The sequence below is a fragment of the Halichoerus grypus genome, chromosome 3 (assembly GCF_964656455.1).
Source record: "Halichoerus grypus chromosome 3, mHalGry1.hap1.1, whole genome shotgun sequence".
Taxonomy (NCBI): Eukaryota; Metazoa; Chordata; class Mammalia; order Carnivora; family Phocidae; genus Halichoerus; species Halichoerus grypus.
In genome coordinates this window covers 141,605,121-141,632,834 of record NC_135714.1, presented here as the reverse complement: position 1 = coordinate 141,632,834, position 27,714 = coordinate 141,605,121, and the positions used below count along the sequence as shown (strand labels likewise).

At 38.9% G+C, this 27,714-nt stretch overlaps 1 protein-coding gene and 1 long non-coding RNA gene across 3 annotated transcripts; one reads left to right on the top strand and one right to left on the bottom strand.

The window, feature by feature from the left end:
* Positions 1-329: 329 nt before the first annotated feature.
* Positions 330-18,655, top strand: LOC118548294 (uncharacterized). Its single transcript, XR_013446557.1, has 2 exons — positions 330-413; positions 18,070-18,655. It is a non-coding gene; the product is annotated as an uncharacterized LOC118548294 (long non-coding RNA).
* APELA (apelin receptor early endogenous ligand) lies at positions 3,781-27,714 on the bottom strand. Of its 2 annotated transcripts, none has more exons than XM_036112118.2 (3): positions 27,460-27,712; positions 26,005-26,094; positions 3,781-5,171 (listed from the first exon to the last, which is right to left on the bottom strand). In XM_036112118.2, exons 1-2 carry the CDS (start codon positions 27,533-27,535, stop codon positions 26,006-26,008), a joined length of 165 nt encoding a protein of 54 aa, XP_035968011.1. In that variant the 5' UTR covers positions 27,536-27,712; the 3' UTR covers positions 3,781-5,171; position 26,005. The 2 variants fall into 2 exon arrangements, with proteins under 2 accessions (XP_035968011.1, XP_077925537.1); XM_078069411.1 differs by lacking the exon at positions 3,781-5,171 and adding an exon at positions 18,312-18,466 and having other exon boundaries at positions 27,460-27,714.

The following is a 27,714-nucleotide window of genomic DNA, read 5'->3' as shown; positions in this document are numbered from 1 at the left end:
AAAGAGCTGTATCATTTGTAAAGCTTAAAAAACAAAAACAAAAACAAAAAAACAAAACAAAACCCAAAACTAAACTAAAATCTATGGGCCTTTTTCCTTTTTAAAGAGAAAAAGCCAAGCCCCTTTGATACAATTAGTTTTAGAATAGTTTGAAATATTCTGCTTAAAGATAAAAGGAAGAATTTTATTTTATGCAGGTGCTCTTTTTCCCTTTAAAAAATAGTTAAAGCAAAGAGAGTGATTTCCAAGTTTCCTTAAAAGGAGAGAAGGGAAGTTGAGAAGGAATTAATCCAAACTGTTGAATTAAGTATGAATCACACATACAGACCCACAGGCTACGGAAGCTGAAGTAATCACTACAGAGGAGGCAAAAATCTACACACCAGAAAATTTGCTCCCGTTTTCAGCTGCAGGTCAGAAAACTATTTTGTATTCCATATGTTATTACAAAATATGTGGCTTTGATCATTTAAAACTCCTCTTATATCCTAATACTTAAGAGCACATTTTGGAAGACACTTGGATTTGTATTCCAACTGTATCAGTTTACTAGCTGTGTGATTTTAGTTTACTCTCATTTTCTAAGTTTCAGTTTCCTCATCTAAAAATGGGTGGGCGCCTGTGTGGCTCAGTTGGTTAAGTGTCTCCCTTCGGCTCAGATCTCCCCTGCTTGTGCTTTCTCTCTCTGTCAAATAAACAGATAGATAGATGATAGATAGATAGATAAAAATGGGCAAAATAATGCTTAATCCAATAGGTTTATACGGAAACTACTTTGCAAAAGGCTGAGCCCCTTCTTTTCTCCCTCCCTCCTTCCACTCCCTTACTTTTTAGCAAGTGCACTTTTATTTTTAATTTTTTTTTTTTAAAGATTTTATTTATTTAATACAGAGAGAGACAGCGAGAGAGGGAACACAAACAGGGGGAGTGGGAGAGGGAGAAGCAGGCTTCCTGCTGAGCAGGAGCCTGATGCGGGGCTCGATCCCAGGACCCTGAGATCATGACCTGAGCCGAAGGCAGATGCTTAACAACTGAGCCACCCAGGCGCCCCTATTTTTTAATTTTTTTAAGGATTTATTTATTTTTAGAGAGAGAAAACGTGCATCAGAGGGGTGGGGCAGAGGAAGAGGGACGGAGAGAGAAGCTTAAATAGATTCCTCACCAAGAGGGGAGCCTGATGGCAGGGCTCAATCCTGAGATCACGACCTGAGCTGAAATCATCAAGAGTCCGATGCTTAACTGACTGAGCCACTGTGGTGCCCCTCAAGTGTACTTTTTAAATTAAACAGTAAACCTAAGTAATATATATATTTTTTTCTTTAGAGAGAGGGGAGGCAAGTAGGGGGTAGGGAGAGAGGGAATCTTATGCAGGCTTCAGGCCCACTGCAGAGCTTGATCTCACGACCCTGAGATCATGACCTGAGCTGAAATCAAGAGTCGGACACTTAACCGACTGAGCCACCCAGGCGCCCCCCCCAAATAATAATTTTTAAAAAGAGGCTCAGACACACTAAAAACAGAACTCCAAAAATCACAACATGGACAATAACAATCATCCACAATCTCATTAGAGGGAAGGGTATTTTAACAGAAAACACCCTGCTTTTGTTTTCTTTTAATCATATTGCAAGTTTGGACCTCTTTTATTTTTCAAGACTAATATTATTAAAAGTTCTTACCAAATGCTAAAGAATTAGAAATATTTTTGTTTTGGTTTACTTGTTGTATTTGAACTTTCCATGATACTTATGCCTCAGTTTATACAAGTCATACTTAGTTAAGCATAACTATTTTGAGTTATGAAACACAAAAATTTTGTTATCACCTCACTGGAAGAAAAAATAGTATGGAAATTTACATATTAACTCATGCTCCTAGGCCATGTTACATTAAAAATAGAAAAATTGAGTAATGGATGGGTGCCTGGGTGGCTCAGTTGGTTAAGTGACTGCCTTCGGCTCAGGTCATGATCCTGGAGTCCCAGGATCGAGTCCCGCATTGGGCTCCCTGCACAGCAGGGAGTCTGCTTCTCCTTTTGACCCTCTGCCATCTCGTGTGCGCCCGCTCTCTCTGTCTCTCTCTCAAATAAATAAATAAAATCTTTAAAAAAAAAAAGAAAAATTGAGAAATGGATACATCCCCAAATATTCTTTGCTTTTACCCATTACCAAGTTAAAAACTTTTGAGAATATTCTATAGCCACTTACTACATAGCAAGTAACACAAAACAGTTGATATAAGGTATTATGAGAACTTGCAAAAACTTAGTTTTGTAATACTATTAAACATGTGGTGAGGAGATGGCATAGGTAGTTCTTGTGGATTCTCAGTGTACAATCAAATAACAAACTTCCAGATGAGGTTGAGGATTTTTCTGCAGAGCAGTTGACAGGGACCAGAGCCTCAAATCAACCTCACCACCACTTACCAAGACTCCTTGGAATCCAATTATGATTTTATAGTAGGATGAGAGCTTAGATGTAAAAAGATGCCAAGGCCAGATCCAGTGTTCTTTCCATGAATATTCTGGCCGGGTGGAAGCCAAGAGCGGAAAATGGGATACAGATCTAAAGTTTACAGAGTGAGGTCATTTTGGGAAGTGAGAACAAAGGGAAGACACAAAGCCTGGAACTCAAGACTCCAATATGCTAAAATAAGGTTCTTCTTACTGAATTAGAATTACTCATTGTTTCCCTTTGCTTCAGGCTGTAACATGGCTCAGTTGATCCTGTCTTTATTTAAAAATGTGATATCTTGTTCATCATGCATTTTTGGGTGTTTTTATTTTTCTCAAAAATGGTATTGAACTATTATCTTGTTTAGTGAGGTTTTGAGCACACCCTTAAATTTGGTGTCCACATATTCTAGTCCTGGCCCTGGGAAGGAGTAAAAATAGTGCAGGAATGGACCAAAGACTGCACTGATTTCAGAGTTTGGAAGGAACTGAGCCAAGAGACAAGGATCAACACTTACAACTCTTATTTGGTCCACCACTCGCTGTCTGCTCCACTTCACTGACTCACCTCTTGGCCCCAAATTGGGGTGGCACCATTACTTCTGATCCCCTCAACCATCTTGATTAAACTATGTAAAATCTATTTTCCTTTGTGTTCTGAAAATGTTAGAAATTACAAAGAACTTTTAGTAGAAATTTTTATAGAAAAAAAATAAAACAAACGCCAAATCATAGGGAAAGTAAAGTTTAAAGTGTTTACAGTACACATATTTGACACTCCTCTGGTCTCCCCCTCCATTATCATCAGTGAATAAATTTGGCTCCATTGTCACGGATTTGTTCTGGTATGCCACTTTCAGCGTACATGTGACTAGTTGTTGAGTTTTTATAGATTTTGAGAGAATCTTTGCCCTTACTCTGAAAATCCTGAATTAAGTAAAAATCTGCAGTGGCAGTGTATAAACAAAGGATGTATAGTCTTAAATGTCTCAATTAAAAGGAACAAAAAATGAAAATAAAGACAAGTATCAGAAGTATTTTTACCATGCTGTGCTCAACACTTTGAACATTTCTTTCTTTTTTTCTTTTTTTTAAGATTTTATTTATTCATTTGAGACACAGAGATAGAGAGAAAGAGAGCATGAGCAGGGGGAGAGGCAGAGGCAGAGGGAGAAGCAGGCTCCCCGCTGAGCCAGGAGCCCAATGTGGGGCTCGATCCCAGGACCCTGGGATCATGACGCGAGCCGAAGGCAGACACTTAACCATCTGACCCACCCAGGTGCCCCAACACTTTGAACACTTCTTACACAAAATAAGGACAACTAGACACTTGAATGTTTATTGCAAACTTATTGCAGTTGTATGAGTGGAAATCTACAACCATTTAATTACCTTACAATGGTATGGCTGGTTTTTAACTTTGTGAACTTGAGTCTGAAAAAGTGTTGGCTTGTATTCAATGAGATGTATCTGAACTGTATATTGTTTTTCTTTTTTTGGTATAAAATATATAAACAAGTACATGTTTTAATTATAAATGTAACTAATAATAGCTTCTGTTTCTACTGAAATGCACTTGCGTAAAGGAATTACAATTTGTCCAGAAAATTATTTAGAATTTCCCCAAAGTACCCAATTTAAATGAGGTTACCATATTTCATAAAACATCTTTTGTGTTTAAAGTTAATTACAGTGCTTTATAGAAACACTTTCCATCCCAAAAGACACCATTAATAAACTATGAAAGGGAGACAAACTCTGTGATTTCAGAATTTCTATCTCAAATTCTTTATAGTATACCAATCCAACCTTTTATTTTATCAAAATAAGGGTTAATGGTTTACGGTTTCTTCCACTCTATAATGTTTACAAAGCAAAATTTCTAATCAAGAAAAGAATTTGTAAACTTCATACCTGGAATTAACTTGGTAAAATAATAACTTTATGGCAATGAGCTATCTGTCTTTTAATAAATACAAATTAAGAGTGAACTTAACAACTTGGGAAGACCTAACATTGGGAAGGAAATAAAACAGTGGCTTCTTATAATTACATGATGAGAGATAGATTCAGAAATGAACATCTTAGTATTTCAAACTTTCTTTTATGACTTTATGGATATTTTTCAAAATAAAAAAATACTTTCATACACATTAAAGCCTATAATATAAAATTGGTAGTAATTAATAGCTTCTTTCTTAGTCTCTCCATATAAATAATCAATGAACCAATTAATGTATCCCTATTCTGTAAAGCCAAATGGTCAAAGCGTTTGATTAGAGATTTAGCATTTTTGGAAAAAAAAAAATCACTCAAACATATAAATACTTATTTTAATACTTTTGGAGAATTATAGAACGATGAAAGAAAAATTTTAATTCTTGTACTTTTTATTATTAGAGAGTTCTAACACATTAAAAAGTATTTTTCTTTTTAACTCCTCTAAGAATAGTAATGTGCAGAAAAAGATGAGAGATTTTTGTTATGCAAGCAAATAATTGTGCTTCAGACTGGAATTGCTTTTGAATTTATGTTATTTTTCCCTCTAAAGAGAAACCAGGAAGAAGGGAATCCTGTAAAACTAATAAACCATCCCAGGTGCTTTCAAATGATTCCTTTTCATACAGGAACTTGTAAGCAATCACACTATGGTGTGGGTGGGTATCTTTCCTTCACTTCTCTTCTGGCAGACCAGGTGCGGTTATCTAGAGAAGGTCTACATTGGGAAGGCAAAAGGAGAAAGAAACATAATAAGAAATGCTATCCAGCAGACCAATTTACCCATGCCTAATTTTTTTAATAGATAATGAGTTATGAAAATTTACCAAGGTTTTTCAGCACTGAGAGCAATTTTATATTTTCTTACCTTTCAATATAGAAACAGCACCTCTATTTCTTCAAGTCTGAATTTATGTTATTAAAGAGATTTTTTTTCATTTATTTATTTTTCACCTAATAATCTGTTTGCTCAGTGACCCACATTAGCAGTCTCGGCTATTTTTCCCAGGATCCTGGGATCGAGCCCCACTTCAGGCTCCCTGCTCAGCGGGAAGCCTGCTTCTCCCTTTCCCCCTCCCCCTGCTTGTGTTCCCTCTCTTTGTCTCTCTCTGTCAAATAAATAAGTAAAATCTTTTAAAGAAAAAAAAAGAAATCTTTTAATGTTATGAAACTATTTAATAATTAGTACTTAGCAATAGGTTTTAAATATATGGTAGGGCAACATATAACTAATTTTTTAAAGAGAAAAATGGATCTTTTACAGGAAGATAATCATTGGTATCAAGGTTTCCCTAGGCAATTTGTTTTGGCCTCCTTCTGAAGACATGAAGGCAGACTCTTGGTTCATTTTTGGAAGCTTCCATGTCCTTAACATTTCACTTCTCTGACAGTCACGGTGAGGTGTCAACTACAATGAATTTAGCAGTAAAAAAAAATGCAGGTATGCCTCTTCTAGAAATCACCTCAGACTGCCTAAATTTAGAAGATAAAAATGAGATGGGTTTCTTGCTTATCAGATTAGCAAAGGTTAAAAACATTGATAACACCCAGTGTTGGCAAAAGTGTGTGGAATAAGGATTCTCACAACTTGCTATTGGAAATGTAAGGTGGTGTAGCTTTTCTACAGAGCAATTTACTACTAGGTATCCATGTTTAAATATGCACAGCCCAGAGGCACCTGGCTGGCTCAGCTGGTAAAGCAAACAACTCCTGATCTCTTGGGGGTCATGAGTTCAAGCCCCACGGTGGGCATAGAGCTTACTTAAAAGACAAAAAAAATGCATAGCCTAGAGGGTTCTTAAATGATGGTATAAGGAGCTCTGTGACCCTTCCTCCTGATGAAACAAACTTAGCTGGTGAAAATAAAATTTTTTTAAAAGTTTATTTATTTATTTATAAACTCTACACCCAACGTGGGGCTTGAACTCACAACCCTGAGATCAAGAGTCGCATGTTCTTCTGACTGAGCCTGCCAGGTACCCCTGAAGTTTTCTTTAAGAAAGTATTTAAAGGGGTGCCTGGGTGGCTCAGTTGGTTAAGCACTGGACTCTTGATCTCAGCACAGGTCCTGATCTAGAGTTGTGATTTCAAGCCCCATATTGGGTTCCACATTGAGCACGGAGACTAGTTAAAAAAAAAAAGTTTTTAAAGTCTCTGGAAATTGTCTGAGGGAATACAGCAAATGGAGAAACATTGATTCAAGTGCTGTAAATGAAATGTTTGTGTGCCCCCAAAATTCATATATTGAAACCTAATTGGCAATGTGATGGTATTTGGAGGTGGGGCCTTTGGAAAGTGAGTAAGCCATGAGGGTAGAGCCTTCATGGCTGTGATGAGCGCCCTTATAAAGTAGAATCCAGAGAGCTCCTTAGCCCCTTCCACCATGTGAGAAGACAGATATCTGTGAACCAGCCTCCGGAATGTTATTCATAAGCCACCTAGTCTATGGTATTTTGTTAAAGTACCCTGAACAGACTAAGACACCAAAAAAATCCACTAATGACAAAAACTGGAAATGGTAAATAAAAAGGCTAATATAATAACTCTACATATAAATATATACTTCTTCTCCCTCCTTCTCTCAGCCTTAAGGACCTAAAATTGTAGAAAGTAATAATTTTAACAAACTTGTATGTGTAACATATATAGATGTAATGTATATAACTATAGTGAAATTAAAAAGAGAGAGAGAATACAGCTATATAGGTATTTCTGTATATCATGGACTTAAAAAAAGTATAATCTGAAGTAGATTCTGATAAATTCATATATTGTTTAAATCCTAGAGCAACCACTAAGAGAGTAAAATAGCAGATATACGGTTGACCCTTGAACAACATGGGTTTGAATTACACAGGTCCACTTACACATGGATTCTTTTTTGATATGGTACTATAAATGTATTTTCTCTTCCTTATCATTTTTTTTTTTTAAAGATTTTAATTTATTTATGAGAGAGAGAGACAGAGAGCAGGGTGGGGTGGGGGGAAGAGCAGAGGGAGAGGGATAAGCAGACTCTGCACTGAGTTGTGGATCCCGACATGGGTCTCAATCTCACGACCATGAGATCATCACCTAAGCCAACACCAAGAGCCAGATGTTCAACCAACTGAGCCACCCAGGTGCCCCTTATGATTTTCTTAATAACATTTGTTTTTATATAGCTTACCTTATTGTAAGAATACAGTATATAATACATATAACATACAAAATATACGTTAATCAACTGTGTTTATATTATCAGAAAGGCTTCCCATCAACAGTAGGCTATTAAGTTTTGGGGGAATCAGAAGTTATACATGAGTTTTTGACTACACAGGGGGTCAGTGCTAATAACCTCCATGTTGTTCAAGTGTCAACTGTATATCCAACTATATCAATAATAACAATAAATGTGAATTTGGGTAGCCTGGCTGGCTCAGTTGGTAGAGCATGTGATTCTTGATCTCAGGATCATGAGTTCAAGCCCCATGTTGGGTGTGGCGCCTACTTAAAAAAAAAAAAAAAAAGTGAATCACTGAACGATCCATTCCAAAGGCAGATCTTGTCAGACTGAGTAAAACAAAACAAGCATGATCCAACTGTATAAAAGACACACATATATTCCAAAGTCAAATAGGTTGTAAGTAAAAGGATAGAAAAAGACATGCAAACAGCAACCATAAGACAGCTGCAGTCGATGTACTAATGTCAGATCAAACAGACTCTAAGACAAAAATAGTTATTAGAGACAAAGACATTCATAATGATAAAAGGGGTCAACTGCAGAAGATATAAGAATTATGAAGATATACGTACCTAACCACAGAGCCCCCAAAATACATGGAAGCAAAACTGACAGAATTAAAAGGAGAAACAGATGATTCAACAATAGGATGAAGTTAGAAATCAATGGCAAATAATTTTGAAAAATTCACAAATATGTGGGAATAAACCACATGCTGCTGAACAACCAATGGATCAAAAAAGAAATCACAAAGGAAGTAAGCAAATACTCTGAGATGAATATGAAAACTTATGGGATGTAGCTAAAGTAATGCTTAGACGGAAATTTATAACTCCAAAAATCTGTATTAAAAGAGAAGACAGATCTCACTCACTATGGTAACATTTCACCTTAACATACTAGAAAAAGAAGACCAAATGAAACCTAAAGCAACAGAAAAAAGTAAGGATTAAAATAGAAATAAATGAAATAGAGAATGGAAAAACTATAAGGAAAAAGAATAAACCCAAAGTTGGTCCCTTGAAGACATCAACAAAATTGATGGAATCTTATCTAGACTGACTAAGAATAAAGAAAAATTCAAATTACTAAACTCAGAAATGAAAGTGAAAACATCACTATTGACCTTACAGAAACATTTTTAAAAGATTATAAGGAAATACTCTGAACAACTGTGTACCAAAAAATTAGATAACTTAGATGAAATGAACAAGTTCCTAAAATGATACAAGCTACCAAAATTGCTCAAGAATTAATTTAAACATTTTTTTTTTTTAAAGTATGCTCTACACCCAATGTGGGGCTTGAACTCAAGACCCTGAGATCAAGAGTCACATTTCTACTGACTGAGCCCGCCAGGCGCCCCAGAAATAAAAAATCTGAATAGGCCTATAACAAATAAAAATTAATGCATTGGCAATTTAAAAAACTTCCCACAAAGAAAAGCCCTAGGTATGATTTCACTCTTATGTGGAATTTAAGAAATAAAACAGATGAGGGGCACTTGGGTGGCTCAGTCGTTAAGCGTCTGCCTTCGGCTCAGGTCATGATCCCAGGGTCCTGGGATCGCGTCCCACATCGGGCTCCCTGCTCGGCAGGAAGCCTGCTTCTCCCTCTCCCACTCCCCCTGCTTGTGTTCCTGCTCTCGCTGTCTCTCTCTGTCAAATAAATAAATAAAATCTTTAAAAAAAATAAAATAAAATAAAACAGATGAATATAGGGGAAGGGGAAAAAAAAAGCCAAAAACAGAGAGGGAAGAAAACCATGAGAGACTCTTAACTATGGGAAACAAACTGAGGGTTGCTGGAGGGGAGGTGGGTGGGGAATAGGGTAACTGGGTGATGGGCATTAAGGAGGGCACTTGCAGTAATGAGCACTGGGTGTTGTATGCAACTGATGAATCACTGGATTCTACCTCTGAAACTAATAATACAGTATATGTTAATTAAATTAAACTTAAATAAAAAATTTAAGAAAAAAAAAAGGAAAAAAAGAAAAGCCCTAGGCCAGATGGCTCCACTGGTGAATGTTACCAAATATTTAATTTTTTTCCCAAATATTTAATATTTTAATGTCACACATGATTTCAATAGACTAAAAGACAAAAATGCATGATAATCTCAACAGATAAAGAGGAAAAAAGCTAGTTATAACTCAATACTCCTCTTTCATGATACAAAAACTTTCAACAAACTAGGAATTAAAGGGAACTTCTTCAAGCTAATAAAGGACATATTCAAAGACCCACAGTTAACATACTTAATGATGAGAGACTGAATGCCTTCCATCTAAAATCAAATAAAGACAAAGATGACTGTTCTTATCACTTCTATACAACATTGTACTAGAGATTCTAATTAGGGCAATTAGGCAAGGCAAGGAAATAAAAGACATCCAGATTAGGAAAGGAAGAAGTAGGGGCGCCTGGCTGGCTCAGGCAGTAGAGCATGCCACTCTTGATCTTGGGGTTTTGAGTTCAAGCCCCAAGTTGGATGTAGAGATAATTTAAAAATAAAATGTTAAAAAAAAAAAAAAAGGAAGATGTAGAAGTATCTATTTGCTGATGACATGAGCTTACACATAACAGATCCGAAGGAACCTACTAAAAATTATGAGAATGAGTCCAAAATTTCACCAAGTTTACAATATATAGGATCAATAAACAAAAATCAAATTGTATTTCTATATATTAGCAATGAACAATTCAAAAATGAAATTAAGAAAATTCCATTTACAATGGCATCAAAAGAATAAAATACTTAGGAATAAACTAAACAAAACAAGTGAAGGGGTGCCTGGCTGGCTCAGTCAGGAGAATGTGCGACTCTTGATCTCAGGGTTATGAGTTGGAGCCCCACATTGGGTGTGGAGATTACTAAAAAAAACTAAATAAACTTTAAGAAACAAACTAAGTGTAAAACTCATATTCTAAAAACTACAAAACATGGTTGAAAAAAATTAAAGTAAATCTGACTAGATGGAAATATATCCCATGTTCTTGAGTTGGAAAACTTAATTGTCAAGATGGCAATATTTCCCATATTGATCTATAGATTCAACACAATCCTTTCCAAATCCCAGCTGGCTCTTTGCAGAAATTGACAAGCAGATCTTAAAATTTATATAGAAATTCAAGAGAACCAGAATAACCAAAGAAAACCTTGAAGAACTACAAAGTTGGAGGACTCACACATCCTTATTTAAAAGCTTGCTCTAGGAGCGCCTGGGTGGCTCAAATGGCTAAGCGTCTGCCTTCGGCTCGGGTCGTGATCTCCAGATCCGGGGATAGAGCCCCATGTTGGGCTCCCAGCTCAGCAGGGAGTCTGCTTCTCCCTTTCCCTCTGCCTCTCCCACTACCTCTCTCAAATGAATAAATAAAAAGTTTAAAAAATGAAAAAATAAAAATATAAAAGCTTGCTACAGGGGACCTGGGTGGCTCAGTCAGTTAAAGCATCTGCCTCTGGCTCAGGTGGTGATCCCAGGGTCCTGAGATCCAGCCCCGTGTTGGGCTCCTTGCTCAGTAGGGAGCCTGCTTCTCCCTCTCCTGCTGCCCCCCACTCATGCTTGCTCTCCCTCTCTCTCTCTAGTGCTCTCTCCCTGTCAAGTAAATAAATAAAATCTTAAAAAAAAACAAAAACTTGCTATAATACTACAATAATCAAGAAAGAACAGTATTATTAGCACAAGGAATGACATATAGATCAATGAAAGAATTGAGAGTCCAGAAATAAACCCTTGCATTTATGGTCAATTAATTTTCAACAATAGTGCCCACATAATTAAATGGGGGGAAAAGAATAGTGTTTTCAAACAAATGGTGCTAGAGCTGGATAACCACACAAATAGGAGGTTGGACCTCCCTCCCTCCTCACATCGTATATAAAATTAACTCAAAATGGATCATAGCCAGGGGCTCCAGGCTGGCTCAGTTAGTAGAACATGTGACTCTTGATCTTAGAGTAGTGAGTTCGAGCCCCATGTTGGGGTAAAGTTTACTTAAAAAAATAAATAAATAAAAATAAGAATTTTTAAAAAATGGATCATAGGCATAAACATAAGTGATAAAACTACAAAACTTAGAAGAAAACATAGGTGTAAATTATATTTGTAACCTTGGATTAGTCAGTGTTTTTTTTTTAAGATTTATTTATTTACTTATTTATTTGAGAGAGAGAATGAGAGAGAGCATCAGAGGGGCGAGGGTCAGAGGGAGAAACAAACTCCCCACTGAGCAAGGGAGTGGGACTCGAGGGACTCGAGGATCATGACCTGAGCCAAAGGCAGTCACTTAACCAACTGAGCCACCCAGCCGCCCTAGTCAGTGGTTTTAAAACATGATGCCTAAAGCACAAGCCACCAAAAGAAAAATAGACAAATCAGACTCTAACAAAACTAACAAATTTTGTGCTCAAGAATAATACCCAGAAAGTCAAAAGACAACCCAAAGAATGGAAGAAAATAATTGCAAATAAAGTCCTTGTATTCAAAATATAAAGAATTCTTACAACTCACCAGTAAAAAGACAAATAAGACAACTGGAAAATAGGCAAAGAATTTGAAAAGACATTTCTCCAAAGAAGATAGACAAATGGCAGTAAGTATATGAAAACATCAACATCATGAGTCATTAGGGAAATGCAAATCAAAATCACAATGAGATACAGTAGTCCCCTCTTATCCCGAGGGATGTATTCCAAGGCCCCCAGTGAATACCTGAAACCATGGATAGTGCCAAGCCCTACATATACTATGTTTTTTCCTATTCATACATACTTATGATAAAATTTAACTTATAAATCAGGAACAGTAAGAGATTAACAATAACTAATAACAAAATAGAATAATTATAATAACTATAATAAAAGTTATGTGAATGCAGTCTCTCTTTCAAAATATCTTATTATACTATACTCACCCTTTCCTGTGGTGATGTGAGATGATACAATGTCTGCATGATGAAATGAAGTGAGGGGAATGACTTAGGCACTGTGATATGGTGTTAGGCAACTACTGACCTTCTGAAGACAGGTCAGGAGGATCATCTGCTTCTGAACCACAGTTCACTGCAGGTAACAGAAATCATGGACAACAACATCATGGATAAGGGGGGTCAGGGGGACCTACTGTACCAACCTCTAGGATGGTTATAATAAAAAGTATTGGTGAGGATGTGGAGAAATTGGAACCCTTATATACTGCTGGTAGGAATGTAAAATGCTGCAACCGCTATGGAAAATAGTTTGGCGGTTCCTCAATAAGTTAAACATAGAATAACCATATATCCCAGCAATTTCACTCTTAGGTATATACCCAAGAGAACTGAAAACATCTGTTCAAACAAAAATTTATAAACTAGGGGCGCCTGGCTGGCTCAGTCAGTAGAGCATGCAAGTCTTGATCTTGGGGTCATGAGTTCAAGCCCCACGTTGGGTGTAGAGATTATAAATAAATAAACTTAAAAAAATTATAAACGAATGTTCAGAGCAGAATGATCCCTAATAACCAAATAGTGAAAATAATAATGACTGGATAAACAAAATGTGATTTTTCTATACAATTTTATTTTGTCATTAAAAAAGAATGAAGTACTAATATCTGCTACTATATGGATGGGTCCTGAAAACATTAAGCTAAGTGAAATAAGCAGACCATAAATGAAAAAAATTTTAAGAAAATTTATATAAAATGTCCAGAATAGGCAAATCTGTAGGGAGAGAAAGTAGTTTAGTAGTTGTCTAGGATCAGAGAGCTGGGGAGAAATGGGGAGTGCCTGCTAATGGGTATGAATACTTCTTTATGGGGTGATGAAAATGGCCTAAAATCAATTATCGTGATGTTGCACAACTACTTAAATATAGTAAAACCCATTAAACTGTACAACTTAAATGAGTAAATTATACATTATGTGAATATCTCAAAAAATTAAAAAATATGCATGTCCTAGTGATTCTACTTTTAGAAATGTTTTGTAAGTAAATGCACAAGTGTTTAAAGATGAGTGCATACATGTTCATTGCACCATTCAAAATAGCATAAATAAATAAATATCCATCAATAGCCAAGTTAAATAAATTAAAGCTGTTCATACAATGAAACTGAAGAGTCATTCAAGATGACTGTCTTCCAGGGTGCCTGCCTGGCTCATTTGGTAGAGCTTGCAACTCTTGATCTTGGGGTTGTTAAGTCTGAGCCCCATGCTGGGTGTAGAGATTACTTAAAAAAAGACTACCTCCAGATCTACAGATAAATAAATCTAAGTTTAGCAACCTCAAGAGGCAAGGTAATAAATGCATTACACATGTGTTTAAATTATATGTGTGTATATTTATACATAATTTTGTATATATAGAAATGTTACTATTAGAGAAAAAAATGAGTACATATAAAGTTGAAAGCTCTAACACAATTTCCCTTTCTTTCTTTTTACGATTTTATTTATTTGAGAGAGAGCGGGGTGGGGGGTGGGAAGAGGGAGAAGTAGGCTCCTCCCTGCACAGGGAACACAATACAGGGCTCAACCCCAGGACCCCAGGACCATGACCTGAGCTGAAGATGATACTTAACCAACTGAGCCACCCAGGTGCCCCATTTTTCTTTTAAGATTTTATTTTTAAGTAATCTCCATACCCAATGTGGGGCTTGAACTCACAGCCCTGAGATCCAGTCGCATGTTCTACCGACTGAGCCAGCCAGGAGCCCCTACAATTACACTATAATGAAACATGAAACCTAAAAAACTCCAAAGTTCCTTCCCAAAGTTCCTTGGGCAAGGGTAATGAGAGATGTTATATATGGCACACACATAAGTGAAGTGACATTTGACCAAAGTCGTCTTTTTTTTTTTTTAATTTATTTATTTGAGAGAGAGAGAGAGAGAGAAACAGCATGACAGGGGAGAGGGTCAGAGGGAGAAGCAGGCTCCCCGCTGAGCCGGGAGCCCGATGTGGGACTCGATCCCAGGACTCCGGGACCATGACCTGAGCCGAAGGCAGTCGCTTAACCAACTGAGCCACCCAGGCGCCCAGACCAAAGTCTTCTTGATTGAGTAGGAATGAACTAGGTGAAGAGAAGGGCTAGAACATCCCAGATCCTATGTCCAGGGAAATGTATGAAAGCTCTGAAGTGAAAAAAGGACATACTTGACAAACTCACAGACACAGCCAGTGAGTCAGGTCAGATAAGGTTGGAGAGAGAGAAGTGCTTGATTATGCACTGTTTTGTGGGCTACATTAAGAATTTTATTTTGGGAAGAAAAAAAAAAGAATTTTATTTTGGGGCACCCAGGCTGGCTCAGTCGGTGGAGCATGAGACTCTTGATCTTGGGGTTGTAAGTTCAAGCCCCGTGTTGGCTGTAGAGATTACCTAAAAATATTAAAAAAAAATTTTTTTTTAAATTTTAATCCTAACAGTAATGAGAAATCACTAAAGGGTCTTGAGTGGTATGAAGCTATAAATATGAAGAATGGATAAAAGAGAAGCAAAAGTAGGTATGAGGAGGCTGGTGTAAGGCAGACAGCAGTGAGGCTTGGGTGGGGTGAACTAGAGATGAAATAAGTCTGGAACAGGGAGACTGAACATACAAATGGACAATGGCCAGACCATAAAACAGAACTCTGACCTGCAAACTCTATAGCAACCGGTCGAGGAAGCCAAACCATAACCTGTGTAGCAATTGGCCTCAAATGGTCAAGATTTGCTTAGTAACTAGCAGGTTCTCTAATTTTGCCCCTTCTGTCCTCTGATTCCAATTCAGGACTAAGGAAAGAAAGCCATATATGCACCCCAAACCAATCACATAGGAAACCCTACTTCTAGGTAGCCCAACTCCAACTTCCCCATACCAACAACTTCCAATCAGATCATACCCCAAAGCTTTCCCTTTTTTCACTATAAAACTTTCCAACTCCCTTGCCTATCTCTTGTCCTCAGCCAAAAACAAATGACAGTAGCTGACTCCCTTGCTCCAGCAAGCTCTGAATAAATAGGCTTTACTTGTTCTCATTTGGATGGTCTTCTCCACCCCCTACCCCCCACACCCCTGCCCCAGAGTATTATCAGTTAGTGTAAAGAGGTGATTGAGGTCAAAGGAATGGTTGAAACACATTGTGTTTTTTTGTTTTTTATTTGACAGAGAGAGACACAGCGAGAGAGGGAACACAAGCAGGGGGAGAGGGAGAAGCAGGCTTCCTGCCAAGCATGGAGCCCGATGTGGGGCTCGATCCAGGACCCTGGGATCATGACCTGAGCCGAAGGCAGACGCTTAACGACTGAGCCACCCAGGCGCCCCAACACATTGTGTTTTTTTAACTACACTTCATTTAAAATAAAAAACTAAAATGGGGTGCCTGGGTGGCTCAGTCAGTTGAGCGTCTGCCTTTGGTTCAGGTCATGATCCCAGAGTCCTGGGATCCAGCCCCACATAAGGCTCCCTGCTCAGCAGGGAGCCTGCTTCTCCCTCTCTGTCTGATCTTCCCCTGCTTGTGCGCGCGCTCTCTCTCAAATAAATAAATAAATCTTAAAAAAAAAAGTAAAACAAATAAAATGCTGAAACCTAAAAAAAAAGAATGGTTGAAACAGAGTAGAAGATGGTAGAGGAAAACTATAACTTGCAAGCCTTTTCGGTATGATTAAGCCTGCCTAGGAGCCAGAGGGTTAGCTGAGAATTTAGCAGAAAAGTAGTAGTGTCAGAAATTTAAGGTAAGGGATTTTTGCAGACTGAGTAGTCAGTTGTCAAATTCTGCTGAGAAATAAAAAGAATAAAAAAACCTTAATTTAGAAAGCTGACGGTGACTGATGGCTATTTTATTTTATTTTAAAGATTTATTTATTTACTTCAGAGAGAGAGACAATCTCGTGCAAGACTCTGTGCTGAGCTCAGAGGCTGAAGGCGGGGCTCGATCCCAGGACCCTGAGATCATGACCTGAGCAGAAATCAAGAGTCAGCCAGTCAGCCACTTCACCGACTGAGCCGCCCAGGTGCCCCCATGGCTATTTTAAAAGAAGGCATAAGACAGATTAGAGTGGATTGAGGTGTGAATGGAAAATAATGGATCAGACAGGATGCCTGGCTGGTTCAGTCAATAAGAGCATACAACTCTTGATCTCGGGTTGTGATGATGAAGGATAGTTGGAAGGCAGGCAGGCCGGCAGTGACAAGGCTCTCCCTAACCCTAAAAGGAAACCACCCTTAAAAGGATTTTACACCAGGGCGCCTGGGTGGCTCAGCTGGTTAAGCGACTGCCTTCGGCTCAGGTCATGATCCTGGAGTCCCGGGATCGAGTCCCGCATTGGGCTCCCTGCTCGGCAGGGAGTCTGCTTCTCCCTCTGACCCTCCCCCCTCTCATGTGCTCTCTCTCTCTCAAATAAATAAATAAAATCTTTAAAAAAAAAAAAAAAAAAGGATTTTACACCACCCTGGAAGGAGCCCTCCACCCTTTCCCATGTGACAAAAACCTGGTTGGACGACAGGCGCAGGGTTAATCAGATTAAAACAGCCTGCCAAGGAGCCCATAAAAACCTTTAGACTTAGAAATTCTGCTGGCAACTCTCTCGGGTCCCCTCCCTTCTCAGGAGCTTTGTACTACCACTTTGCTATCACTCAACAAACTTGCTTTGCTGCCTACCAGTCCATCTGGTCTACCTCTTCATTCTTCGAAGCGGCGTGACCAAGAGCCATGCACCATGAACACTGACAGAGAAAAAAACAGTGAGTTTGAGCACCGTGTTAGGTGTAGCGTTTACTTAAAAAAAAAAAAAAAAAAAAAGCAATGTAACAAAAATATTAAAAAAGAAAAAAGAAAATGTGGATCAAAAATGAGGAGTACAAAAGATTGGTTTGAGACCATTCACTGAGAAGTGCGTGGGTGTGTGTGTTGTTTGTTTTAGTATGTAGTCTTATCAGCATTTATTTTATTTTTTTTTAAGGATTTTATTTATTTATTTGTGAGAGAGAGAGTGCAAGCACAAGCAGGGGAAGCGGCAGGCAGAGGGAGAAGCAGGCTCCCTGCTCAGTCCCATGCGGACTTGATCCCAGGACCTGAGCCAAAGGCAAACGCTTAACCGACTGAGCCACCCTAGGCCTCACTCTTATCAGTGTTTAAACCTGTATGTTGATACATAATCCAGAGAGAAAGAAGGAAGAAAATGTTTTAAGTGGCAGTTTCAGATTCCTGACAAAGTGGGAAGGGATGGGCAGGACCCACAACACAAATGAAGGAATGGCCATACTTTCCATGGCAGCAGGAGGGCAGAAGAAGATGGGGGTGAGCAGGGTGGGAAGTGGATTAGATGGGATTCTAGTTTGGTGCTGGGAAATTGAGGGATACACCCTTTGATGACTTTTCTTTTCTTTTTTTTTTTTAAAGATTTTATTTATTTATTTATTTGACAGAGAGAGACACAGCGAGAGGGAACACAAGCAGGGGGTGTGGGAGAGGGAGAAGCAGGCTTCCCGCGGAGCAGGGAGCCCGACGTGGGGCTCGATCCCAGGACCCTGGGATCATGACCTGAGCCAAAGGCAGATGCTTAATGACTGAGCCACCCAGGCACCCCGGTGACTTCTCTTTTCTTTGTAATATAAGAGGCAAGGCCATCTGCTGAAAATGCAAAGGAGAAAGGCCTAAAACTAGAGGTGAGTAGAACTTGCTTGCTGGATGGTGAGTGGGAGATGATGAATTTAAAAGTGGGTCCAGTCTGACTTCTGTATTCTCCAGCAGCAGGAACGTGCCTGGATGAAGACTTCAGGATTCTTCCAGAACAATGTGATGAAGACAGAGCAACAGGGTGACCTACAATGTTGGCAGCAATTATGGAAATAATGAATTATAAAATCTTAGCGGGAGGAAGTAAAGACTGGCGAAAACCAGTGGGTCTGGAGAAGGATGGTCAGTCCTTTGGAAGGCCTGATGAGTTTGGATTAGCCGCTACTCAAGAGTTCAGTTTGTCAGTTAATGTTAGGAAATAAAGCTTAAAATGTGTGTTAGGGTCTCATTGTAGTAAGTCTTAAATGCTAAGATAATAACTCAAAGATTCATTTCATTTCTGTTAGCAACATTTCTGGAATGCCTGCTGTATTCGGGACACTTTCATCGGCTAATGATACAAAGATCAATACAACCCACTGTTGAGAGGTTCGCTAAGCCACTCCATGGTACTGCTGCCTCTGGATCCATTTTGTGTGGCCAAGTGGCCTGCAGGGGCCTTGCATGACACCAGCCCCTCCGGCAAGCTCCTGTGGTGAGCAGCCGCAGAGCCACCCGCAAAGAAGCAAAGAAATATAAGTTCTCGGTATCACTTCCCCAACAGCCCTTGTGATCAAATCTCCCTTGCCTTCCAGGGCCTGTATATCTTACGTACCCCTTAGATAAGAACGCTTGTGGGGCAACTCCCCCACCCCCCACCTCTTTTGGTTTGAATTGACCAGATCAGACCCCAGCCCAGGAACCCCAAAGCACTCCACCCAGTCCCTAATAAAGGCATGTGCCTCTCTAGGTCTGCATTCTCCCTTGACCTCCCCAGGTGGCCCCTCCAGGCATGCCCTGTTCTTCCTCCAGGACCTATGAGTAATACATTTCTCTATTTCAATTTACTTATTGGCCAGCTTTTGAACTAAGGCTCACCAGGCTCATTGTTCTGTACTAGGTGCTCCACTTAACAAATGTTAATGTAACAAAGCAGAACACCCACCCTCTGCCTTCAGGGAATTTACATCATGCTGGGAAGGGAGGAGTACAGCCAGTTAAGGCGCTACAATGCAGTGAGTCAAGTTCTTTGTGACAGATTATACAAATAGGTTGAGAGAAAATGTAGACATCTAATACAATTGGTAGGGGTATCAAACTCTGGGAAGGTTTCTTGAAGGATGAATTAATAGCGAGGAAAAGAGTCAGGTAAGGACACTGCAGGCAGAAGTATACTTTGAGGAACAGCAAGAGGTGAAGAATAGACTAACTTTAAAGTGATGTTAATAATAGTAACTAGCTACTATCTATTTAGCAGTTACCATGTGCTAGGTAGGGTATGACAAAGTTAATACCATTACCAGCTCCATCTTACAGGTCTGGAAGTGGAGGGGTTCTTAAGGAGGACGAGTGACTTACCAAGGACCACCAGTGAGTGAGCTTGTGGTCAGAGCTCGAACCCACAATGGCTGGTGTTAATTCTTTCTTATCCCCTCTAGGAGAGGGAAGGGGAGAAGAGGTAGCAGATGATGCTGGAGAGGCATATTTTGTAAGGTCTTGTTTCTTAAGTTATGGGAGATCTCACTGTCCCAAAGGCTACAGGGACAGTTAAGAATTTTAATCAAGATGTGACATGGTTGGATTTACAGTTTAGGAAGAATCGGATGATAAAAAAAAAAAAAAAAGGCTTTTCCCGAACTGGAACTGGAGGCTGGAGTGATCAGTTAAGGAGCTGAAGTCCTGCTGGAGAGCTGTAACAAGTACTAAGAGAGTGGTAACAGGGATGAAGAAGGAGCAGATTTTTAAAAATATTTCAAGGTAGAAATGATAGACCTGGGAAACCAACTAGAACTGAGTATTAGAGCCCCGGCAGCTCAGAAATTTACATTGAGGGACACCTGGGTGGCTCAGTGGGTTAAGTGTCTGCCTCTGGCTCAGGTCATGATCCCAGGGTGCTGGGATCGAGTCCCTCATTGGGCTTCCTGCTTAGCGGGGAGTCTGCTTCTCCCTCTCCCCCTGCTTGTGCTCTCTCTCTCTCAAATAAATAAATAAAACCTTTAAAAAATTTTTTTTAAATTTACATTGTGAAGGTAAAATGTGTATTTCTTTTTTTTTTTTTTTTAAAGATTTTTATTTATTTATTTGTCAGAGAGAGAGAGAGAGCGCGAGCACAAGCAGGGGGAGCAGCAGAGGGAGATGGAGAAGCAGACTCCCCGCTGAGCAGGGAGCCCGATGTGGGACTCGATCCCAGGACCCTGGGATCATGACCTGAGCCGAAGGCAGACGCTTAACGACTGAGCCACCCAGGCGTCCCTAAAATGTGTATTTCTTAGCACAGTTTGATACATAGTAAACGTCTAATATATGATAGCTCTACAGTTATTCTCCAAATTCTGAGAACACAGGAGACATATCTGAGCGGGAGGAATTGAAGAGTTTACTTTTAAGTGTGCATTCATTCATTCATCAAATATTCTGTGGAGCTTACCACAGTCACTGGGCATATAGTTGTGATCAAAGCAAAGTCTGTTCTTACAGAACTTACATTCTAATGAAGAGGGGCAGATATTAAACAATAACTAGGTAAATATGTTATATCAGATGGCAGGTGTCATGGAGAAAAATAAACCAGGAAAAGGGAAATAGGAGGTATCCCAGGTAGGATGAGGTACTTTTTTTTACATGAGTTTATTTTTGTATTGCTTATTTATTTTTTTAATTTTTAAAAATGTTTTAAAGATTTATTTATTTGTTTGAGAGACCGAGAAAGAGAGAGCAGGCAGGGGGAAGAGGGGCAGAGGGAAAGAGAAACTTAAGCAGACTCACACAGAGCACAGAGCCCGACGTGGGGCTCAATCTCACGACCCTAAGATCACGACCTGAGCAGAAATGAAGAGTTAGGCACTTAACTGACTGTGCCACCTAGGCACCCTGGTATTGAACTTGAAGTGACTCAGAACAGCTAAGGTGATTCCAAGTAGGCAAGTGGACACCCTGTACAGGTACCGAAAGGAGTAGTGATTCATTTCTGAGATAAATAATCAAAAGGGAGCATGGTATCATCATCAAAACCAAGGAAAATCTATTCACTATTTGACCCATAGCAAGATAACAGACCAGAATCAAAATGTGTTCACTGGATTGAGAAGTCACTGGAGATCTTTCCCAGAACGCAGTGGGGAGCAGACGGTAAGAAAGGAAACAGGCACCTTTTCAAGAAATTTGACTATGCAGAGAAGAACATGGGCTAGTCCCTAGAGAGCACTACGGGGTCAGTGGTGCATGTGTTTTCCTCTTTTTAAAAGATGAAACAGATCAGTTGTGACATATTGAACAATCTGAGGAAGAAAGGGAGTGATTGTTAGATCAAGGTTCTTGAGGTGTAGAGAGATTAACCACGCCCAGGAGAGGAATCTCTTAAAAGACTACAAAGGGAAAATATAAGTGTAGCATATGTAAATGTAGTTTGAGTGAGTCTGATTTTAAAGCTTGATGATCTCCATTTTCTCTGGGAAGAGAAATTATCTCTTGTCGTGAGTTGGAAAAGGTTAAGAAGTTCGAGGAAACTGGAGGTCATTAGAGGTTTAAATGTAGGTGAATGGGGATCAGAGGTGCCTAAAAGTAAGTAGAAGAGTTTTTCCCAGGGGCACCTGGCTGGCTCAGTCGGAAGAGCATGGGACTCTTGATCTTGAGGTCGTGAGTTCAAGCCCCACACCGAGTGTAGAGGTTACTAAAAAAAAATAAATAAAAAAACTTGAGAGTTTTTCTCAGAAAGTCCTGCTAATGTTGAAGATAAAATGCTCCACAAAAGTAGAGATTCTGTGCTTTAGAGAGTTGGCTTTCACAGTTCAGCCAAAGAGGCAGCATGGAATGAGAAGGGCCGAGACAATAAAGGACAATTACAGAAAGAATTGGCAGGCAAGGCTAGAGGACTGGTCAAAAGAGTCAGAAGCCCACAACTTTGAGGGGGTAAGAATAAGGCAGAAAATAGAGAACATATAAGTACTTAACATTCTGAATGGTAATCAAGAGTGATGAGAATATTAGCTGGTCTCAATTTGAACTAATGTATTAAAATGTACCTTTACCAGGGTGCCTGGGTGGCTCAGTCAGTTAAGCATCCGACTCTTGGTTTCGGCTCAGGTCAGGATCTCAGGGTCATGAGATCAAACCCCTCACCTGCCCTGCCTTGGTGCTCAGTGTGGAGTCGCTTGAGATTCTTTCCCCCTCCTTCCTCCTCAGACCTCCTTCCCCACCCTCCCACCCCGTTCATGAGCTCTTTTGCTAAAATAAACAAAATCTTTTTTAAAAATTAAAAAAAAATTAAATCTACTTTACCAGAAACCTTTTAATAGCCATTGCCTCTGGGAAATGAAAAGGGGCCAAAGGTTAGACTGGGAGACTTTTTACTTTTGACTTTACATTTTTTCATACTGTTAGGAAAAGATTTTACACCATGAACATATGTCACAATCATTAAAAAGCTAGAGAGGGGTGCCTGGCTGGCTCAGTTGGTGGAGCACATGACTCTTGATCTCAGGGTTGTGAGTTCAAGCCCCATGTTGGGTGTAGAGATTACTTTAAAAAAAAAAATGAGAGTATGTTTTAACAGGTTATGTAGTTATCTAGAGTATGTATGTATATATGTATGTATGTATTTATTTTAAAGATTTTATTTATTTATTTGAGACAGAGAGAGAGAGAACACGAGCTGGGGTTAAGAGCAGAGGGAAAGGGAGGAGCAGATCCCAAGACCCTGGGATCATGACCTGAGCTGTAGGTAGATGCTTAACCGAATGAGCTGCCCAGGTGCCCCTAGAGTACATATTTATAAAGAAAAGCATTGATACAGTGAGATTTTATGGCTGAAAGAGGAAAATTAGAATCTAAGGATCCTACCTCATTTTCCACTCTAAAACTCTCACATTAGCCTGTAAACTTGGACTTCCTGACACCCTTTCTCTTGTTTTCCTCCACTCTAATTCACTTAGGGCTCAACGTGATGCCAACATATTTCAGCAAGAAAAAACAGTTATCAAGAGAATGAATTTTAGGGGCGCCTGGGTGGCTCAGTCGGTTAAACGTCTGCCTTTGGCTCCAGTCCTGATCCCAGGGTCCTGGGATCGAGCCCACATCGGGCTCCACGCTCAGCAGGGAGCCTGCTTCTCCCTCTCCCTCTGCCTGCCACTCTGCCTACTTGTGCTCTCTCTCTCTGTCAAATAAATAAATAAAATCTTTAAAAAAAAAAGAGAGAGAATGAATTTCACACAGCATAGATTTCTCTAACTCAGTTGTACAGGTTGGGAAATGTCACTGAGGATCACGGAGGAGGACTCTAGGAGCTGGTAAAAGTTACATAGTAATGATAACAGGGCATTCTTATTAAGGGAGCTAAAAGTCTAAGCTACTTCGAAGGTTAATCTGGACAACTTCCAAAGTCAACTGTTTACCTTACCTATCCTTTTCCAGTTTTACATGACCCTAGCTGAATCAAATAACCATGTGTGATTTTTATCTAAAACATGCAGAAAACAGGGGCACCTGGCTGGCTCAGTCAGTAGAGCATGTGACTCTTGATCTTGGGGTCGTGAGTTCAAGCCCCACGCTGGGCATAAACCTTACATAAAAAACACTTAATAAAAAACAAACAAACATAAAACATGCAGAATACAGAGGCGGATAAATGAAAGGGGGATTCTGCCTTAGAGTTTCACTACCTAGGTCTATAGTGATTTAGCCAGTCGCCAAGTTGTGTTGCAGGACACACAAAAAAGTGTGCAAGTATTTAGGACAATGAGGATTATGCTTTCACATCTGAAGGTAGCACTTGTTATTAGAGCACTCGTTGAGCAAGATCTTGGAAAATTATCTTAATATTTATTCCACACAGTTCTTATGCTATCATTGGGTTTCAAAATGGGAGTTTTATATATTCTCTGAAGAACCTATTAACTGGAATGCAGGACTAGGCTAAACAGAAATGAGCAAATCGATGCTGTAAGCTGAGCAGGCCTTTACAGCAATCAGCCAAATTTTGTAAAGGATTGCTTTTATTAAATGGTTTACGAGGCTTTTATTTAGATTTCCCTTTGGTTTACAAATTTGGTTTACAGATCAAAGTTTTCCTTAACTTTGCCAATTCAGATTTCACTACTCTATCTTGTTTACTTGCGACCCTAGTTTTTAGGGCAGGTGGTTTGCGGAGAGAGCTGATAGCACCTGCGGCTGAGGGCTTTGCTCTGCTTTATGTAAGGTATCTTTCTCAGTATATGCAGGAATTCCCTTGCTACTGCCAACTGCCCCCTCTCCTCTTTGTTATTTGTGGAGGAGTGCTGGGAAAGTCTTGAACTTCTCCACTCCTCCGAAGCACAGATTTTACCGCTATTTATATGTGGGACTGAAATGCATTATTGACATATGCCAAAGGATTTTTTAGCATCGAAAACGTTTCAGCCCCTATTAATTGGCTTCTCAGGAATTTCTTACTGTATTTTTCTGGATTTTTCCACCAAACCCATTTTTCTTATTTTGATAGCAAAGGGTGATTTGTTACAGATACAGGTGTAGAGAACTTGGCTTTTTGTCTTAGCCCTCTTGATAAATGATTACTGAATTGCTCCTTCATTTAATGTCCCACTATGGCACTTTCACCAGGTTTGAAAAGCAAGTATTAAACAAGAGGCGTGGCAACCATTCTCCTTGAATGAACGGTGCCATAAACACAACAGTCTACAGACCAACTGAATAAGCTAATTTAGCAATTGCCTGTGTATGCTAACCAGCTGAGGGATATTTCAATGGCATTTTTTTAAAGGATGATATATTTTATAAGAATTAAAGAGCTTAAAATAATTACAATGGAATGCCAAGTCACTTATTTTTTAGTATGAAGAAATACACACTTGGGCAGCGTTTGAAGTTAATTGGTTCAAGCAGTATTACTGGTAGTGGTGGTGGATAAAATCATTGGCCTTTCAATAAATGTAAATAAAAAAAAGAGAGAGAGAGAGAGAGGGAAGGAGCAAAATTCTATTCAGAATTTATCCTTAAAGATGCAACAACCATCAAGACCAATTCTATGAGTAAGGCTGGAAAACTGCCATGGTATTAATATTAAATTGGTTTTATACATTAAAAGAAATATTGTCAAGAAAAACTATTTTAATAAATTATTTAAATACAGAGGATGGTACATCATTTATATGGTGTCATTGAGCAAATATGTCCAAATGCTTTCAAGGACACAGTGGTCTTAGTGGGAAATCTGCTTGTTCTGGATAGCATACAGAGCTATCCAGTGTTTTTCAAAACACATGTTTAAAGATACTCTCATAATTATATTCTCTTGATACCTGATTTTTCAATTATGAAATTGCTAAATAGGAACAATAGTAGTAATCCCCATACTATCACTCAGAATGACAATTATCAAGATTTTCCTACATTTACTTTATGTGTCCCATATAACAATTAAAGCAATTCTCAAATTATCATGCCATTCACTGTTTTGTTTGTCAGTATGCACCCCTTGAACTGGTATCACCTTAAAGGTATTATCATATTACAAAATATAAATGGACCTTCTTTGATATATCTCATCTGGAACATTGCCTAGATGTAGTAAAACAATTTTCTATCAGAAATACCTCAGGGGAAAGGCACCCGTGAATGGAGAGGCACACATCTTCTCTGAAGGCAGTTGTGTCTGTGCAATTTTCTTCTCATTGCCAAATTAGCTGAGAAAAAAAAAAAAGGGAAATATGAGGAGCATTTTTCAGAAAATGAACTGTTGTTTAATCGGGAGAACGTGAAGGGACATTTTGCATCCAAACTATGTTGTGATTATTTGCTACCTGTTCAGATGTGATTGTGACATAAAAATTAATGTGATGCAAAAACACGAAATATATTCCTAACAGCTCATGTTTATAGCAGGATCTATTAGTAGTAACCTCCTCCTTCCACATGACTTCTTCCTAAATGCTCTTGGACCTTTCATCTTACGTAATGAATCAATCACAGATATTTTATAAGAACATTGTCCAAGGTGTTCTGTAGTTCAGAAAAGTTTGATTAGCAATTGCTATAAACTGTAAGAAGGGGTCAGCTGCTTTCTGAATTGCTGATTTGCACATTTTCTCTTATTTATGTAAAAGGACAAACTGGGGGACGTCATTTGAAATAACCTCAGTGATCAAACTTCTGATTAACTAAAAGGGAGAGACTGAATTTTTAACCAGTTATGCACCCTTTTCTGCTCCAAATGGAGAAGTATATCACCAACTGAATAATATAATGTATTTGGAATAAATATTACCACCTTTCTATTTAAATGTGGGTTTGCCTTTTCCTGAGTCAGAAAATCTAATTTTTTTTACTTGCCAGTGCTTTGAAATCTTAGATATCTGGTTTTGAAGTAAAAGCACATTAGAATGACTGCTTACTAATTCTTGTTGGTTAAGAACAACACAACACAGATCATCTTTGAAAAATGTGTCAAACCAATTAATATTATCTTGACCATAAATACTTTTGACATTTTTGGCTCTATTAGCACAATAATACTAAAAATTGCACTTTTTAAAGCAAGACATGTAATTATATAACTAGAAATAACAGCTATCACAACTGTTTTAAGATTTCATCTGCATTTTGTCACATGATTTTTCTGTTGTTAATTCAAATTGTTAACATTGCCCCACTCCAGCCAGCAACATGTTCTTCTAATCAACCGCTTTGGATTTTGTATTTTACCTAAAAAATCCGTAAAAGTTTGTTGACCTCTGTAATGAAAAGACCAAACAGTTCTATTTCTTTTTTTACTTATAAGGGCAACGTATCTAAAATAGCTAAGGAATCAATTTTCTTTGAATTTAGAAAAACAGTGGCAAAATATTTATCATCATTTTAAAACCCACCTACTTTTTAAAACATTCAAATAGACCTAACAGGAGAGATAACATACTCCCGAAATCCTACACGCTTACCAATACCTCTGAACACACCTAAGCGATTTTGAGCAGGAACATGGTCATGCTCCCCACCCACGGGCCCAAACAGGCAGAACCAAGTTACTCGGTACACGTGTATCAAAGTCCTACCTGGTCTCTGTCCGTTGATAAGAAGAAGACTCATCGCGAAAAGCAGAAACGCAAAAAGAAATTGTTGCAACCTCATTTTTCTGCCGCACTAAAGCAGAGCAACAGATCTCAACGTAAAGCAGTCTTGGAATAGTCTGTGCGGTGTCTGTGTGGCTCCCCTCACATTCTACTGACGAACCTCAGACAACTGCCAGAAAGGTTAATGATCACATCAGACAAGGTTACTGGTGCTGTGGTCGAGGCTCCCTCGGTCGC